General features: G+C 44.5%; 1 protein-coding gene, 1 long non-coding RNA gene and 1 other non-coding gene across 5 annotated transcripts in view; 1 reads left to right on the top strand and 2 right to left on the bottom strand.

Moving 5' to 3' along the window:
• MYH10 (myosin heavy chain 10) overlaps positions 1-18,940 on the top strand; it is a 153,355-nt gene that overhangs the window by 106,549 nt on the left and 27,866 nt on the right. For both annotated transcript variants that reach the window (XM_030923661.1, XM_010362445.2), the window contains 11 exons: positions 833-1,026; positions 1,119-1,240; positions 3,470-3,539; positions 3,635-3,795; positions 8,258-8,366; positions 8,473-8,604; positions 9,470-9,676; positions 12,142-12,279; positions 13,418-13,541; positions 15,948-16,119; positions 17,568-17,780. In XM_030923661.1, coding sequence (XP_030779521.1) covers positions 833-1,026; positions 1,119-1,240; positions 3,470-3,539; positions 3,635-3,795; positions 8,258-8,366; positions 8,473-8,604; positions 9,470-9,676; positions 12,142-12,279; positions 13,418-13,541; positions 15,948-16,119; positions 17,568-17,780 — 1,642 coding nt within the window. The remainder of the gene's footprint in view (positions 1-832; positions 1,027-1,118; positions 1,241-3,469; positions 3,540-3,634; positions 3,796-8,257; positions 8,367-8,472; positions 8,605-9,469; positions 9,677-12,141; positions 12,280-13,417; positions 13,542-15,947; positions 16,120-17,567; positions 17,781-18,940) is intronic.
• Positions 6,557-17,661, bottom strand: LOC115894855. Of its 2 annotated transcripts, XR_004055073.1 has the most exons (9): positions 17,291-17,661; positions 16,993-17,197; positions 15,691-16,246; positions 15,280-15,333; positions 12,987-13,344; positions 8,832-9,074; positions 8,325-8,412; positions 7,815-8,159; positions 6,557-7,265 (listed from the first exon to the last, which is right to left on the bottom strand). It is a non-coding gene; the product is annotated as an uncharacterized LOC115894855 (long non-coding RNA). The 2 variants fall into 2 exon arrangements; XR_004055072.1 differs by having other exon boundaries at positions 16,993-17,661.
• On the bottom strand, positions 10,943-11,004 carry LOC115895008. Its single transcript, XR_004055218.1, has one exon. It is a non-coding gene; the product is annotated as a U7 small nuclear RNA (small nuclear RNA).

The following is an 18,940-nucleotide window of genomic DNA, read 5'->3' as shown; positions in this document are numbered from 1 at the left end:
TTTTTTCGGTAAGAGGTTATGTACATTATGTACCAAATGTTTTGCTTGTGGCTGGTGCATTGTTTATGATTTCATCATTAGAAGCACTAGGTCTTTGTGGATAATGTAAAAATATCAGTTGCTCTAACAAGGGAATGTCTGACAAGTTTAGCCACTGAACACCGAGGAAGCTTAGGCATTTATTCTTTTCAGAAGGGTCCTTCCTATTTTGTGTTCTTGCCCTTTAATAAGTGTTACTCATGTTTTGAGAAGAGAGCTGAAGCTTACACATTGCTAAAAATCTGAACTCCTGTAATCTAATCTTCCTGCATTTGTTCCTCAAACTTGAGTGACTTTTCTTACTGAAAATCTAATGACTAATAAGAGATAATTCTGGTCCCTAGTCCCTGAGGTTATTAAGTAGATTTTTACAATCAAATATTCTTATATATATTTTTATGAGCCATTTCCTATTTGGAGGCCTTTCACAGTATCAGTCTGTATGTATCAATAATGCCAGCCAATGAGTTTTCATTTACCAAATAATTGTAAATGTAACAGGCAGAATGTTATCCAAGATAGTGAATTCCTGAAGCTAGCACAGCGGAAGGCATCTGCTGGTGTATGTTAGTGAGGAGCTGTCGAAGCACTACAGTCTCCTGCCATATAAGTGTGTGGTGGCTGTTAGTTCCCGGCTTGTGCAGTGCCTAAGTATGCTGACTGCCTTACCTATATGGCATCTCCTGTCATTTGTTCCACAAAGCTTGTGCTGCTGCACTTTCACTGTGTCTTTTCTTTCCCTGCTAACGAGTGAGGTTTGGCTTATATTTGTTTTCTCCTTTCTCCTCCCCAGTGGACCGTATCGTGGGTCTGGATCAAGTCACTGGTATGACTGAGACAGCTTTTGGCTCCGCATATAAAACCAAGAAGGGCATGTTTCGTACCGTCGGGCAGCTCTACAAAGAATCTCTCACCAAGCTGATGGCAACCCTCCGAAACACCAACCCTAACTTCGTTCGCTGCATCATTCCCAATCACGAGAAGAGGGTATGCGCTGAGCAAAACATATGCGAGTATTTTAAACTGATCTAGGTCAGGTGCTAAAGATTAAACTACGAAACTATTGTTTGCTTGATTAGGCTGGAAAATTGGATCCACACCTAGTCCTAGATCAGCTGCGCTGTAACGGTGTCCTGGAAGGGATCCGCATCTGTCGCCAGGGCTTCCCCAACCGAATAGTTTTCCAGGAATTCAGACAGAGGTATTGCTAACTTTTACTTATTTTGCTTACATATCAAAGCTTATCTTCATATGAATTCAAACAGTGATATAATAAGGAAATCTTTTTCCTTATCCGCTACATAGTTTTCTTATATAGCAAACATATAGTGACGTACTGGAGAAGGACAACCCTTAATTACCTTGATTATTGGTAGGAAGATTGAGTGCCTACTTTCTAAAAAGGCAGCCTGCTAGGAACTGCTATGGGTGCTGCAAAGAAACATGCCATGTTTTCAGGGCCCTGAAGTGAGCTTTCAGATAAACATAGAAAGCTGAAAGCTTACAGTTTACTCATTCAGACAGTTCTACCTGGGATTCAAACATAATTATGTTTGTTTATTTATTTATTTATTATTTTTGAGATGGAGTCTTCACTCCACCCAGGCTGGAGTGCGGTGGCGCCATCTTGGCTCACTGCAGCCTCCACCTCCCAGGTTCAAGCAATTCTCCTACCTCAGCCTCCTGAGTTGCTGGGACTACAGACACGTGCCATCACTCCCAGCTAGTTTTTTGTATTTTTAGTAGAGACGGGGTTTCACCAAGCTAGCCAGGATGATCTCGATCTCCTGACCTCGTGATCCCGCCTCGGCCTCCCAAAGTGCTGGGATTACAAGCCAAACATAATTATTTTTAAAATTGATTTTTTAAATAGATAAGTAATGTATGTTCCTTTTAGGAAAGTTTGAAAATACAAGAGAAGTAAAAAAGTAAATAAAAATCATCCAGGAGTGATTCCTGGAAACATGTTGGGGTACTTCTTTCCATCTTTTCCCAATGAATATATCTGTATGTGTGTGTATGTATATGAATTTGTTTCCAATGTATGTGTGTACGTGTGCACACACATGCATGCAATTACAGTCTTTTAGCGAACGTAGGGAAAGGAGTACATAGATTAGAAAAGGATTAAGAAAAAACGAAAGGGAAAAGATCTATCAGCCTGCAGTGGAAATGGATACATATGATGAGAGTTATTTTTCACTTTTTTTTTTTTTTTTTTTTTTTTTTTTGAGGCGGAGTCTCGCTGTCGCCCAGGCTGGAGTCCAGTGACCAGATCTCGGCTCACTGCAAGCTCCGCCTCCCGGGTTTACGCCATTCTCCTGCCGCAGCCTCCCGAGTAGCTGGGACTACAGGCGCCGCCACCACGCCTGGCTAGTTTTTTGTATTTTTTAGTAGAGACGGGGTTTCACCGTGTTAGCCAGGATGGTCTCGATCTCCTGACCTCGTGATCCGCCCGTCTCGGCCTCCCAAAGTGCTGGGATTACAGGCTTGAGCCACCGCGCCCGGCCATTTTTCACTTTTATTTGGTAATTTTCTTGAATAGTTACTTTAGTTTGCTTTCTTTCTTCCTTTTTCTGGAAATCAGATTTCAAAGTTTGACACCATTTGTTGTTCCATGAAATAAATGGTGCTGCCGGGTCAAAGAATGGTCCTTGTGCCCTTTCTCCCACTGTTCCAGATAGTCACCTTGAGAAGCCCTTCCAGTCCTTGTGTGTCTTCAGGAAAGCCATCATTCTGATCCTACTGTATGATAAAGTCTGGTAGATTTTCATTTTTTATTGTTAGGAGAAAAGCGGAGTATAATTGGCATCCAAGATACAAAGTTTGACTGATGTAGCCAGGATTCCTCCTTTAATATAGCCAGTATCTTTTATTTTTCTGATTGAGGTATAGCCTGTATACAGTGAGGTACACAGATTTTAAATGTGCAGCTCAGTGAGCACATATACGTGTGTACACCCTGACCAATGTCATGTCACATGTCGCCCTGATGTTGTGTGATGTTCTGAATAGAAGCCTATGAACACAGCTCTTACAGCCCTTCCTGTTATCTAATAAATGCTACAAATTGACAGTGACTTAAAGTACAGAAAGCCAGATTCTCTTTTGCATCTTGAGGATATGAACATTTTGTAGGAAATGAAGAAAAATGAAAGGTTTCTAAAACAGCATGCTTTTGATTTTTCTCTGCCACAACCTCCTAAACCTACTTTTTGACCTGAAAGAACTAACCTCGTTTTTACTTATGAGAAATAGAAAGTAGATCTACAGAAAACATCAGATTATCACCAGTTCATTTCTTTACTCTTAATTTAACATGTATTTACATACCCAACATTCTATTGCCTCTTAGAGCAAAACTCACAGTTAGTAGATACACATTGTCCACAAATTTCTACAAAATAGTTCTTGGAATATTTTCTTACAGATATGAGATCCTAACTCCAAATGCTATTCCTAAAGGTTTTATGGATGGCAAACAGGCCTGTGAACGAATGGTAAGCTTTTCTTGATTTTTTTTCTGGTTTGTAGACTTAATCTAATCTTTCTTGTAGTTAAAAAAAAAAAAGTAAATGAACTCTTTCTCTCTTAGATCCGGGCTTTAGAATTGGACCCAAACTTGTACAGAATTGGACAGAGCAAGATATTTTTCAGAGCTGGAGTTCTGGCACACTTAGAGGAAGAAAGAGATTTAAAAATCACCGACATCATTATCTTCTTCCAGGCCGTTTGCAGAGGTTACCTAGCCAGAAAGTAAGTAGTTATTCACGAATTCATCGTTCACTGAGGATGCACTTGTGCTAAATAAGCATTGCGTTTTGGGCTAGGGATGCAAGAGTATGTGAAACATAAAGTCTGTCCTTACGGAAACTGCTTTATAGTGGCAGAGATAGGTAAATACATGAACATTCTAAGTAATGGGATGTTGCAATAAGAAAACACACAAGGAGGCCAGGCATGGCAGCTCAGGCCTGTAATCCCAGCACTTTGGGAGGCCAAAGTGGGCAGATCACTTGAGCTCAGGAGTTCAAGACCAGTCAGGGCAACATGGCAAAACCCCATCTCTACTAAAAATATAAAAAGTAGCCAGGCTTTGTAACACGTGCCTGTAGTCCCAGCTACCTGGGGGAGCTGAGGCAGGAGGATCTCTTGAACCTGGAAGGTCAAGGCTGCAGTAAGCCAAGATGGCACCGCTGCACCCCAGCCTAGGTGACAAAGTGAGACCCTATCTCAGATACACACACACACACACACACACACACACACACACACACGGGGCTAAGGGGCTTGGGGTCCTGCTTCAGCTCAGGTCCTCAGAGAATGCTTCCCTGAGGCTGAAACCTCAAGGGTAAGAAGGCTGGCCCTGTGAAGGGAGGAGAGAGAAGCTTTTCAGTAAGGGAACTACAGCAGCATCGTGGCAAGAATCTGGCAGCATTTGAGAAGGTGACACAGTCCAGTGTGGCTGGAGCAGGATGAGTGAGAGGGAGCAAGGTGAGAGAAGAGGCTTGAGAATCAGACGCTGGACGGGTTAGGAGCGCAGTGAAGGGAATCTATACTGTCAAGGCCGCCTGGCTGCGGTGTGCAGAATCTACTGAGACAGGCCAAGAGTAGAATTGGGAGGGCCAGTTGGGAAGCTGTCTTAGTGATTCAGGTAGAAGATGATGGTGCCTGGACCCAAGAAGGTGGTGTTGGAGAATGAGAGAAAAGTTGTTAAATTTGAGATAGAATTCAAAGAACTTAGAACTGATTTGGATTTAGAAGATAATACTGGTATACTTCTTCCTACTGAACACTTAGGGTTTGGGAGTGAGAGAAGTTGAGAGAGGTTGAATAGTTTGTCATCCAGACAGTTTTGAGCAAACAGAATCTGAACTCCTGCACTGGAAGTCAGCACTCTGCACTAATGTCTCCTACATGTGGATTGGAAAACAGTTCTGGTTCCTGGGCAGTCTGCTTGCCCAGACTGTGGTCAAGAGGGCTTTAAACAGAAGAAGGTAAAGGCAATATTGGTTTTTTTGTGTGTGTGTGTGTGTGTGTGTGTGTGTGTGTGTGTGTGTGTGTGTGTGTGTTTTGCCTGTAAAATAGAATACAGAGTAAAAAGAGTAGCATGGAAAGTTGAAGACAAATAGATGATATCTTCTGGTTGATACTAAGAATCATTTGGCAAAAAGGAGTAAAAGACTTGGATTTTTATATACTAATGTTTAGATAGTATATAAATAATAAAGTGAACCTGTTGATAGCAAAGAGCCTCCTCATTGTATCCACTGAACTGCAGAATGCCTAACATGGCATAAGGAGTGAGCAATGGCAGGTGCCAGGCTAACTTCATAGAGTTAGCAAAAAACTTGACACCTGCCAGAAACATGCTACAAACTATGTAGATATACTTTGTGCAGCTTTTTCATGGATCTAAACCTTGCTTGCAAAATTTTCAAGATAGAAACTTAAAAACAAGATATTTCACTTGCATTATTTCATCTTAAGGACTTAAAGCTAACAATTCCATGTAATCGTATATGTAGGCTGGCACACCTTTGCCTTTGCAGCCCCTTGCCCCTAAATATTTTAGTCACACTATGTATATGGTAGGCTGGGACTTAGGATACATCAAAAAAAAGAAGATAACCTATTCAAAGGAACCAGATTATACTGTGGAAAAAGGCAGAATAGTGCTAATAGTCAAAAAAAATAGGTGTCTTTACAGAAATCCATGAACTTGAGCTTGAAGCGCCCTGGAGGACATTGGGATAAGGATAAAAAGGGGGAAGGAGCTAAAGTGATTTTGAACACTTTCAAAGTCCACTTTCCAAACACTCGGAGATAGGTTGATGTCACAGCTCCCTCATGAAAACCTGGAGGACAGTGCCTGACACACAGGCTCAATAAAAATCAGCCGACCACAGTGCAGAAGGAAACCAGCTGCCTCATTCCACTAAACAAAGTGCCCAGCATGTTTCTGACTCATCATTTGACAGTTTTATCTCCCAGAGGGCCAAGGAAGCAACTAGGGCAGTAGTTTTTAATAAGAAGATTGGGTGAATTTTTACAGCATTCCTGAAGGTGATTGCAAGAATTGGAAGATGGGTGCTTAATAAATTCAAAAGTCATTTTTGAAACTTTTGTTTTTGTAGTAGAAACTCTTGGAATTAAGACTTGGCCAATCCCGGCCAGGCACAGTGGATCACTTGAGGTCAGGAGTTCAAGACCAGCCTGACCAACATGGCGAAACCCTGTCTCTACTAAAAATACAAAAAATTAGCAAGGCATGGTGGTGCACGCCTGTAGTCCCAGCTTCTCGGGAGGCTGAGGGACAAGAATCGCTTGAGCCCAAGAGGTTGCAGTGAGCCAAGATTGTACCACTGCAGTCCAGCCTGGGCAACAGAGCAAGACTTTGAAAAAAAAAAAAAAAAAAAAAAAAAAGACTTGGCCAATTCTTTTTGGCTGGTAGGAATAAGTTAGAAGGTTTTGTAAGGAGCAAGAATAAAAACAGTTATGAAGCAGTGGACTCAGGGAAAATTCTAACCAGCAAGGAGGAATTCGTTGGCAGTATGGCAGCTGTGGGATTCTTGCAAGGAAACGTGACAGGTAATTTCTGCTCCCAAACAGCAAGTGTCTGTCTTTTCTTAAGACACTCCCACTCCTGATACCGCTGTTTGCTGGAGTGAATGAATAATTCGAAATGTTTTTCTTATTTTTTCCATCGCCTTCAATTGCTTCTCTTTCCCAGGAGCGTCCTATAGCTACTCCTGCAAGCTGTTATAAAAGGACTTCAGAGAAACAATTACAGATTATTTCTAGGAAATACCCAGTTAATTTACTCAACACACACATCCTCAGGAGGCCTGGAGTCTGTCAGTCACTTGGTTGTGTCCACAAAAATGCCTGGGCCGTGATCCCTGCTCCTGAGGAGCTCAGAGTCTAGGTGGGAGCACAGCCGTGTGAGTGGACTGTCGGAGTGGAGCATCAGCACTGTTAGTGGGGCCCAGGAGACTCAGGCCGTTCTGGTGCTCTGGAATCCAAGGATGTGATGTCCAGTAGTGGGTAGTCCCCAGAGGAGTGCGGCGCGCAAGGCACTTGGGATTGGCTGAGGAAAAGCCGCTAAGTTCTGAGTCTCGGAGTCCTTTGTCAAGATCTAAAATGTAGCTTCGGTAGCGTGGTGGGGTAGAAAGCCAACTGCTGGAAGCCAGGAAGTCAGCAATAGGAACGTTTGCCTGTGGACCCTGAGAGTTTCATAAGGAGTAGAAAAATATCAATTGTCAGTCGAAGGAATGGCAAGGTAATGAGCTTCATTTGGGCCTGGGGGTTGTTTTTGGCAGGAGGGGGTTTGAGGGTTTCTGTGTTCCTGAAGGAGAGTGAGAAATTGAAAACACCAGAGTGAAGGCGAATGGGAACTGGGTCTCAGACCCTGGTGTGGGGCTGAGGAGGTAGCAGGGTGTAGTGGGAAGTCCAGGTATGGTCATGAGGAGGCGAGGGCTCCACAGAGCAAGAGTCATCTCCAGGCCCTGGATGAGGCCTGGCCATAAATGAGAGACATTGACAGACCCACAGGCAAATGTTCCTATTACTGACTTCCTGGCTCCAGCAGTCGGCTTTCTACCCCACCACGCTACCAAAGCTGCACTTTAGATCTTGACAAAGGACTCCCAGACTCAGAACTTAGCGGCTTTTCCTCAGCCGAATCCACGTGCCTTAAGCGCTGCACTCCCATTCTAGCTTTTGAGTGCTGCGCTCCATCGTGGCAAAGTGGAGGCAAGGAGGAGAAACATTACCTTGGGAGATGGGGAGAAATGTTTCTTCTGTGACATATCAAAAGGAAAACAAGAGTAGCTCCTAAAGGCACGATAAAGAGCGGCAGCACAGAAAACGGGCCCTTCTGCCTACTGTCTTCATTGCCTCAGGAAAATCGGTGTCTTAGTGTGCGCAGTGTGGGTATATGGCTGAGTGGCAGCAGGACAACGTGCAGGGCAGCATCCATGAAGAAAGTCAGTGCAGGAACTGGTGCCAGGGGCCTGTGGTGGGCTGAGCAGGCCAACAAGCCAGTGTGGCTTCAAGCGGTCGGAACGACTTCCTTGTGCGTTTCACCCAGGACTTCAGTGATGCATCCATTCCCTATCCTAGACAAAGAACACGGGCCTTTAGAAAGGCTTCTTATGACAACAGCCATTCAGGTACTTTTTTCTTTACATCATAAGTTTTTCTTATTGTTCTTCAGGGCCTTTGCCAAGAAGCAGCAGCAACTAAGTGCCTTAAAGGTCTTGCAGCGGAACTGTGCCGCGTACCTGAAGTTACGGCACTGGCAGTGGTGGCGAGTCTTCACAAAGGTGAGCTCGGCTCACTTCTTTCCAGATCTCTTTCAAACAGCAGAATCTGATCAGGAAAAACCCACAGGAAAGAGCTGGAATGATAAACTGCTTAATTTTGTCATAGGTGAAGCCGCTTCTACAAGTGACTCGGCAGGAGGAAGAACTTCAGGCCAAAGATGAAGAGCTGTTGAAGGTGAAGGAGAAGCAGACGAAGGTGGAAGGAGAGCTGGAGGAGATGGAGCGGAAGCACCAGCAGGTGTGTGCGGTGACCCTGTAACTCCCACTTGGCCCTGAATCTCGATGCGATCTTGCACTGATGGCAACCCCCACACATTGCATTATGAATAAGCTATACCCACCATGTCATCTTATTTTATGTGAGGCCTTTTCACTCATTTCCAAATTGTATACATTTTGCCAACAGAGTTAACAGATACATTCTGCCTTGCATTTTAGATTTATGTAAGTTAAAATTAACCTTACCTCTTGCATCTTTGCTTTTGTGATTCTTGCTGTCAAGCATGTACTTAACACCTGTTTTCGATGAGGCTCCCAGTACTGTCACCTTCCTGTGTCTGTTGATGAGGGAAATAGAAAAACAGTCACAGGGCGAGATGCTTGAGTAGAGGTCACCACCTGTACTTTTCTCTAGCAGCGGTGGTCTTGAATGTGTGTCCCTCTTCTGGGAAGTCTTCATGGACAAAGCAGAGGCTCAGGAGATGGCTGCTGTGACAATAATAGAATTATAGTGTTCAAGGCCAAAAATATTAACAGTAAAGGCCAAGGATATCACTTACTACCAAACAGGCATTAGTAATCACCATGAACTTTATGGCGTTTGAATAATATTTTCACTCTCCTATGTATCTGTCCCTTGTAAATTACCTTCATAGATGAACTATAATGAATTTAATATGTATTATTCACAGTAACTTGTGACAACAGGAACAACCAAAATATTTTCATCTAGCTTATTTTGCTATAGACAAAAATGTATTTGAAAGTTCTGCTCATGATGTTATATATTTTCTTTGATGTGCATTGACCATTGAAATCACGGTGAATATATTCTGTGTACGTATGTAATGGAGCAAATCATTGACACTTTATTGTGACTGCAGCTTTTAGAAGAGAAGAATATCCTTGCAGAACAGCTACAAGCAGAGACTGAGCTCTTTGCTGAAGCTGAAGAGATGAGGGCAAGACTTGCCGCTAAAAAGCAAGAATTAGAAGAGATTCTACATGACTTGGAGTCTAGGGTGGAAGAAGAAGAAGAAAGAAACCAAATCCTCCAAAATGAAAAGAAGAAAATGCAAGCACATATTCAGGTATCTATAATAATTTTTACTTAGAAGCGTATTTTGGATTTTCCAGTGGGTCTGTTGAATAAATAGACGTCATGTTTTTGGATTCTTGAGAGAAGCAGAAGGGTTCTGGGTCGTGAGAAGCCACCCTTAGAAGGACGAGCATCATTTAAAACACACCTGTAACAGATTTTCTTTGAACACAGATTTGTCATTTTGAATAGGGATCTTTTTTTATGTTCTAAGTGGCATCTTACAGTTTGCAAAGAGATTCAAAGTCACAAACCTCCCAGGGTCTGTAGCATTCTGTAGAAGACCTAACTTGTCCTTCATGTTGTCAGTGATGTCTAATGAATGTTGCTCACTCCATTCATTAGATAGACATCTACTACGTGGTTTGGCTAATAAGAAATGCTCAGCACTGAAATAGGAGGTGGCCAACAGTCAGAATGAGAATTGTTTAAAACTAGCCCTTCCCTAGTACTTAACTTTCTTTTTGAATTACAGACTGTACTCATGAGGCACAATTTTTGGATTCCGATTGAAACAGGCAAATGTACTTTTTAAATGGGTCTTTATGTTGTAGGAGCACGGCCTGAAGGTTTTACAAATGAACTGTGATGTCTGGGATGTGCTTCAGAATCACCCGGGGGAGAAGGGAGCAGGTGGAGGCACACCCGAAATGGAACTGACCATGAGTTGATGCTTGTTAAGGGCAGGGTGATGCTTCTGTGTGGGGCTCATTATGCTGGTCCATGTGCTTAGATGTGTGTTTGAAATTTTTACAATAAAACACTCATTTTTGCAAGGGTTTCATTCTAAAATTAACAATGAGTAAATGATTTAGCCAAAGATACTCTTGAACATTTCCTTAAGTTGGCCATGTGTTCATTTGTACAACCCTAGTTTTGGTTTTTTGGGGGTTTTTTTTGGTTTTTGTTTTTTTGTTTTGTTTTTGAGGCAGAGTCTCACTTTGTTACCCAGGCTGGAGTGCAATGGCGCAATCTCGGCTCACTGCAACCTCCACCTCCTGGGTTCAAGTGATTCTCCTGCCTCAGCCTCCCCAGTAGCTGGTATTACAGGCACCTGCTACCACGCCCAGATAATTTTTGTAATTTTAGTAGAGACGAGGTTTCACCATGTTGGCCAGGCTGGCGTCAAACTCTTGACCTCAGGTGATCCACCCACCTCGGCCTTCCAAAGTGCTAGGATTACAGGCGTTGAGCCACCACGCCCGGCCTGGGTTTTGTTTTCTTTAACTTTTTTTTTTTTTCTTTTATTGGAGGGGGTGGGAGCTTTCCACCAGAAACCAGAAAGCCTGCTAGACAAATTCTAAAAGAGATGTAACACTTTGTTTTTCATTCTAGTTTGTATGCATATATATTAAGTGTGTGTGTGTATATGTATATCATATATGGGGTACATGAGATATTTTGATACAGGCATGCAGTGTGTAATAATCACCTCATATAAAATGTGGTAATCTATCTGCGATCCTGTGTAATAGCATGTTTATCATAAACAGTAATGTAGATTATAAAGATCTGCATGTTCTAATAGAAATACATGTAAACTCTATACTCCTGCCCAGTTTGATGACGTGCTTCTGCTGTGAAAGGTACACTTGAACTCAGACAGCTCATTTCTCACGACCTGTACTATTTAAATTGTCGTTTTCATGTTCTCTTTCTCTCCTCTTTGGCCAAACATGTATATATTTGGAGTCAGCTAAATTAAATACACATTTGATGAGTGCTACTACATTATTCATGTTTGCCTGTGTTGCTATTATTCCAAAATGTGAATTTTAATTACTATATATTATTCCATTTAACAAATGTGCCAACATTTAATTACCAAGACCTTTTTGTGGCATGTTCATAGTTATTCAATATTATAAATAACTTATCACTTTATGTCTTTTTATATAAATCACATCTGTGACAATTTCCTGAAATTGCTGGTTGAAAGGAAAGGCTCATTTTCAAAGCTACGTTTTTGCCATGTTGGCTTCTAGAAGGATTGACCCAGTTTGTACTTTAGCCTCTAGCGGATACAAATGTCTATTTCACATAACTGCATTTCATATTTTTTAAATATCCCTGGCATTTTGAGAATCAAAAATTAGTATCTAGGCTGAGGCTGATGGATCATGAGGTCAGGAGATCAAGACTATCCTGGCTAACACGGTGAAACCCCATCTCTACTAAAAAAAGAATCAAAATATTAGCTGGGCATGGTGGCGGGCACCTGTAGTCCCAGCTACTTGGGAGGCTGACGCATGAGAATGGTGTGAACCCGGGAGGTGGATGTTACAGTGAGCTGAGATCACGCCACTGCACTTCATCCTGGGCAACAGAGCGAGACTCCATCTCAAAAAAAAATAAGTAAACAAAAAATAGTATCTCGTTGTAATGCATTCCTGTGCATGATGAATGTGTGGTCAAATCTCGAGAAAGTGGCGAGACTGACTGTGTGTTCTTCACAAGGACCTGGAAGAGCAGCTGGACGAGGAGGAAGGGGCTCGGCAAAAGCTGCAGCTGGAAAAGGTGACAGCAGAGGCCAAGATCAAGAAGATGGAAGAGGAGATTCTGCTTCTCGAGGACCAAAATTCCAAGTTTAGCAAAGTAAGAGACTGTTCCCACAAAAAGCTGATTTTAGTTACGGAAAATATTTATATAATACTATGTTGATATACTCATTGAAAGTGACCTCAAACAGAAAATTCTCAAGATTTTAGGTTCATTTACTGAATTTTCTCTGTAAGTCTCTACTCGTACAGATTTCTAAAGACACAGGCACCACTGAATTTTTTAAACCTTACCAAATATCCTGATAATCTTTTAGACTTTTAACACGTGCATTTTGTGCCTATTGGTCACTCAGTGATTACTTGTTTCCATCTGTGCAAGCATTAATTCATCCACCATTGGCTGTGGGACTCTGAATACCAGGCAGCTGGGCCAAGCTCCCGGGGTGGGCACCAAGCCGTGTAAGCCTTTCTGCCCCTTTGGAGTACAGTCGTGTGTTGTTTAATGACGAGGACACAATCTGGGAAATGCATTGTGAAGTTATTTTATCCTCGTACGAACATCATAGAGTGTATTGGCACAAACGACACAGTAGAGCCTACTACACACCTAGACTAGACGGTGTGGCCAATTGCTTCTAGGCCACGCACTTGTACAGCATGTTACTGTCCTGAATACTACAGGCAGTGGGAACACAGTGCTAAGAAGTACTTGTGTGTCTAAACATATCCAAACAAAAGTCCAGTAAAAATATGATAGAAAAAGTACAGTAAAAATGATAGAAAAGATTAAAAATGGCACACCTCTATTGGGCACTCAGCATGAATGGAGCTTGCAGGACTGGAAGCTGCTCTGGGTGAGTCAGTGAGTAAGCGCTGAGTGAATGTGAAGGCCCAGGACATTGCTGTACATGACTGCAGACTTTATCAGCGTGGCACACGGAGGCTGCAGTACATGTATTTTAAAAACAGAGTCATTGCACTGTGGTGCTATGACAGCTCTGATGAAGTTTCCAGCTCCATGATCATCTTAGGAGACCGCTGTCGTGTATCTGGTTCATCCTTGTCCAGAACATCGTTCTGCAGCACGTGAGCGTGTACAGTCTGCTGGGGGAGGCAGTGCTGATAGTACTTGTTTTCTCTCGAGTCAAAGACAGTTGACCTTTATGAGGAATACAGAACCCAAGTGGTTATTCTGAATGGCTTTTCTGAAGCAGTCAATTTTTCCTGTCCAGGAAAAGAAACTCATGGAAGATCGTATTGCTGAGTGTTCCTCTCAGCTGGCTGAAGAGGAAGAAAAGGCAAAAAACTTGGCCAAAATCAGGAATAAGCAAGAAGTGATGATCTCAGATTTAGAAGGTTAGTGTTTGGGGCCAGAGGAATTGAGGACTAGGACATGTGAGTGTTTAGCTTTTACTGTGATCAGAACATGCAAAAATAAACAATATACATGGTGATTACTAACAATAAGGACCTTCAGTTTGTGTTGACTTATTAAAATTGGTCCCTTGGCTGGGCGCAGTGTCTCGGGCTTGTAATCCTCGCACTTTGGGAGGCTGAGGCAGGAGGATCGCATGAGGCCAGGAGTTTAAGACCAGCCTGGGCAGCATAGTGAGACCCCATCTCTACAAAAAAAGTTACAAATTAGCTTGGCGTAGTGGTGCGCATCTATAGTCCCAGCTACTTGGAAGCTGAGGCAGCAGGATTGCTTGCACCCAGGAGCTCACCATAGTGAGCTGTGATCGTGCCACTGTACTCCAGCCTGGGTGACAGAGGCAGCAGAATTGCTTGCGCCCAGGATCTTACTGTAGTGAGCTATGATCGTGCCACTGCACTACAGCCTGGGTAACACAGCGAGACCCTGTCTTTAAAAAATAATAAAAAGGGCTCTTAAGGTTATTCTGTGTTGCCTTGGAGCGATGATAAAATGGTTTTCCTTTTTTTTTTTTTTTTTTTAAAGACAGAGTTTCACTTTTGTTGCCCAGGCTGGAGTGCAGTGGCACAATCTTGGCTCCCTGCAACCTCGCTTCCCAGGTTCAAGCAATTCTCTTGCCTCAGCCTCCCAGGTAACTGGGATTATAGGCATGCGCCACCACAGCTGGCTAATTTTGTATTTTTAGTAGAGATGGGGTTTCACCATGTTGGTCAGGCTGGTCTCAAACTCCTGACCTTAGGTGATCCACCCACCTTGCCCCTCAAAGTGCTGAGATTACAGACGTGAGCCACAGCGCCAGGCCTGGGTTCCCTTTTTTAACTTTGGTACTATGGTAAAAGATATTGCCCTTTAGTGGGCATGGTTGGGGTTAAGTTATTTGGGTCCTACAGACCATTGTGTTTAATCTAAAGCTGCATTAAAGTGCCCAGATTTTACCTCATAAAGGGACTGGCCAGTGACATAAAAGCTGGCAGATACAGAGAAGACACTGCTGAGGGCCAAGCCACAGAGTAATATCAGGAAATCCTAGGACATTACAGCTTCTGCAAAAGAAATGAAAAGAGGATGGAAGTTGGAAAGAGCAGCTAGAGACTGGTACCATCACCAGAGGGAGGGAGCTCTGTGCAGGCGCCTGCAGGCAGGTGCCCACTCTTTCTTAATGTGTGCGTTTATGATAGGAAGACGACGGGGTTGGCTTTTAAAAAATATTTGGGGTTTTATTTGTTTTAGTATAAACAAAAGAGGGAATGTCAGTATGAAATTACTTTCATAAGCCGGGCGTGGTGGCTCATGCCCGTAATCCCAGCACTCTGGGAGGCCGAGGCAGGCGGATCACGAGGTCAGGAGATCGAGACCATCCTGGCTAACACAGTGAAACCCCATCTCTACTAAAAATACAAAAAAAATTAGCCGGGTGTGGTGGCGGGCGCCTGTAGTCCCAGCTACTCAGGAGGCTGAGGCAGGAGAATGGCCAGAACCCTGGAGGCAGAGCTTGCAGTGAGCCAAGATCATGCCACTGCACTCCAGCCTGGGTGACAGAGCGAGACTCCGTGTCAAAAGAAAAAAAAAAAGAAAAAGAAATTATTTTCATAAACCATTTGTACTAGTATATGGTTCTTCTGCTGAGGAAGTACCCATAAGCACATGTGCTTTTTTACTCACCTGTTTGATCAGGCTGTGACACTCGGTCTCATCCTCTCAGCAAATTGGTTCCTGCTGGAGAACACAAAGGCATACAGGTCGCTGTGAGGAAATAAATCATTCAGTGAAATAGATCACTAGGGCTGACTGGGGGATCGCTGCAGAACTTTAGAGGGGAGGGTGGAAAAGAGGCCCGGCCCTCTCTGCCCACTCTTCTGTCTCCTCTCTCCCAGTACTCGAGGATAGCAGTTTTCTTGGTTCAGACCAGGGGTTCCCATGGAAAAGGGGATGGGGTGACAGGCAGCTACGATTGCTGCCCCAGCACCGATTGCTGCCCCGGCACCTGCTGAGCCACTTTGCAAACCTGGGCCCAGCGATGGGTTTGACGTGAGAGGATTCGAGGCCCCTTCGGCTCTGACAGTGTGGCCTCACCTGCCATGAAAGGACATCCTTAGGACACTCAACTTCTTCCTTAAAATTCCCTCCCGACACTAATTTATCTCCCCTCCAGATCTCGGTGGGTTTGAAATGACTGAGCAGTTGACATCAGGGCATGACCATGTCATCAGGGCAGTGACATGCTTTCGAATAAAATGGCTTATTTTCAACTTGGATCAGTCTGAATTTTAGTATATTCCTGTGGTGAGTCACTCGGTGTGTTGAAGAGCCTCTTATGTCTTGCCTTAAAGAACGCTTAAAGAAGGAAGAAAAGACTCGTCAGGAACTGGAAAAGGCCAAAAGAAAACTCGACGGGGAGACGACCGACCTGCAGGACCAGATCGCAGAGCTGCAGGCGCAGATTGACGAGCTCAAGCTGCAGCTGGCCAAGAAGGAGGAGGAGCTGCAGGGCGCACTGGCCAGGTCTGCAGCCCCGCAGCTGTGCTGCACGGGAGCCCATGGGACTGAGTTTCAGCAGACTTTGTTATGTTCGGGAGCATCCAAAAACCCTGGGAGAGTGAGATGGGGTCTACTCACTGTTTGGTGTGACCTGAGAGAGTGAAAAGTCCAGGTGTACAGATTTTGTCAGGGCAGCAAGAAAGTCTCATAAACCATCTCAATATTTATATTTAATATTTAATACTTTAAAATGACAAATTATATTATGAAACCCTTGGAAATTCATACCAGAACAAATTATTTCACTATAACAAATGTTTTGGTCTCTGTACATTACAGATTAACTGCAGTATGTTTATTTATTTATTTTTTTTGACATGGCGTCTCACTCTGTCACCCAGGCTGGGGTGCAGTGGTGCAATCTCGGCTCACTGCAAACTCCACTTCCTGGATTCAAGCAATTCTCATGCCTCAGCCTCCCGACTAGCTGGGATTACACGTGTGCACCACCACACGCAAATTTTTGTATTTTTAGTAGAGATGGTGTTTCACCATGTTGGTCAAGCTGGTCCCAAACGCCTGACCCCAAGTGATCCACCCGCCTTGGCCTCCCAAAGTGCTGGGATTACAGGCATGAGCCATCATGCCACCACGCCCAGTCTGTAGTATGTTTTAGAACTTGAAGGGAAATCACTTTTCAGAAATTATATTTCTCCACTGAGAGCATGATTCAATAATCAGTTCTAAACCATTCAGTTTAGAATACAAATCAGATTTAATGAATATATGTCTAATGTTTCATTTCTTTATAAAGAATAACTATTTGGCTACATGGTTATAATACTTGGAGTTTATAATGTGTTACAATCAAAATCTTACAAGAAAAATCTCCCTTACCTCAAACATCCCAGCTATTCCCAATCAGAAGAATCTTCCAACATTTTAAACCACAGACATAAACAAAAAGTTGCCCTATGGTGTGAGGATGAGAGCCTCTTTCTTCCACTGTGTTCTTTGAGCATCCCTGGTTTGGCTGCATTCCAGTGGGTTCTCTGAGCATCCCTGGTTTGGCTGGGTTCTGGTGTGATGGAGGAGGTCACTCCTTCATAGTTAGAAGCAGATTTTTAACTATAACAGCCTTTGACTTCAGAGAAAATGTTTTCGTATTCTAAGGGCTAAAGTAAGAGTGTCCTACCTTTTAATGGAGAAGCCTGGTCGTTTGGAAAGGGGGCTGGGCTGGAATCTAGTTCTGGCTCTGCCATCATTAGCTTTGGGGCCTTCAGCAAGTCCTCTACCCAAGGACCTCCTCCTGCCCTCGCAGGTGCGGAGCATCTGCACCAGCCTCAGGCCCCAGGAGGAGGGATGTGGGACTGGGGTCTCGTGGAGAGGTGCTCAGGGGCTGGGGCTCACCTGAGAAACAGGCCATCCGGGCGCCGTCTCTGAGCGCCTCTTGTGCCCGGGTGTTTTAACAGAGGTGACGATGAAACACTCCATAAGAACAATGCCCTTAAAGTTGTGCGAGAGCTACAAGCCCAAATTGCGGAACTTCAGGAAGACTTTGAATCCGAGAAGGCTTCACGGAACAAGGCCGAAAAGCAGAAAAGGGACTTGAGTGAGGAACTGGAAGCTCTGAAAACAGAGCTGGAGGACACGCTGGACACCACGGCAGCCCAGCAGGAACTACGGTGAGTGTGGGAGAGGGAGCAGGGCCCGGGCGCCTGCCAACCTCTCCACCGAGCCCGCACAGAAATGCCTAGTGTGCTTGCTGTCTTTGGGAGGTGGTGTGCTTTTCCTCGTGATGGCAGATGGAACGGTGATTAAACAGTAATGGTTAGAAACAGACCCGCCTATGGGTAGAAACACCTGTGCAGGGTACCCCACTTCAGCAGAGTAACTGCTGTTAGTAGTGTGAGTCCTAGGGTAGACAGCAGACTGAGGGGCACAGTGAGAGGGTGTGGTCAGAAAAGCTGTGGTCAGGGATGGATGTCTAGGGAGAGACAGTGACAGCTACACAGAGTGGGGGGCAGTGAAAAGAGATTTATAGAAAGATAGGACCAGAGGGAGAAGGGTAAACACAGGAATAGGAGGAGATACCCAGGAGGCCAGGCACTTATGCTGGCAGTGCCAGGTGGCGTGAACGGTGTAGGTAACCAGCTGAAAAGGGAAGGGTGCCTTCACAAAGATGAGAAGAAGGCTGGTGCAGGCACTGGGACAGAGGTGTGCAGTGGGCAGAGGCATATGCAACATCATGAGCCAGCAGCCGGGGCGGGCATGAAAAAGGTGACAAGCATAGGTGAACATGGCCAGAGAAGGCTCCCAGGTAGAAAACTGCAGTGTGGCAGCCCGCGAGTCTCAGGAGAGCCTTAGCAGTGAGCCAGTTCGCAGGCCTGGAGGTGCTGGCCTGCGGCTCCCACGGACTCACAGGCGTCGTCACTGTGGAGAGCGGTGTAGGGGGTGTGCCAGCTTGCTGTCCTGGCAGAAGCCGTCTGCTCCCTCCCACACTCACACTGCCAAGTGCCTCAGGGCCACCCCAGGAGTCCCAGCCACAAGGGAACCCTCGCCACCTTGGCTGGCTGCAGGCACACCTGCTGGCTCTTCCAGGGTGTGAATGATGGAAAGAATAGCCCGTCATCCTGGGGAGCTGCTGGGGCCTGAAATAAAGCAAGAAACACAGAGGGAATTATTTATGAACGCAAGTGTGGCCAGAGAGGCCGAAAATGGCCTAGAGCAACCAGGAGGGAAATGGGTTGTGGTGAAAACCAGTGCATTTCCCCAGAGGACAAGGATCTCATCAGCTGGGTCCACCCAGCAGCTGGAAACCTGGGCACTCGGTCGTGGAAAGAAT

The sequence above is a fragment of the Rhinopithecus roxellana genome, chromosome 19, assembly GCF_007565055.1.
Source record: "Rhinopithecus roxellana isolate Shanxi Qingling chromosome 19, ASM756505v1, whole genome shotgun sequence".
In the NCBI taxonomy this organism is placed as follows: Eukaryota; Metazoa; Chordata; class Mammalia; order Primates; family Cercopithecidae; genus Rhinopithecus; species Rhinopithecus roxellana.
The sequence above is the reverse complement of the archived record's forward strand: the minus strand, read 5'-3'. Positions and strand labels throughout refer to the sequence as shown.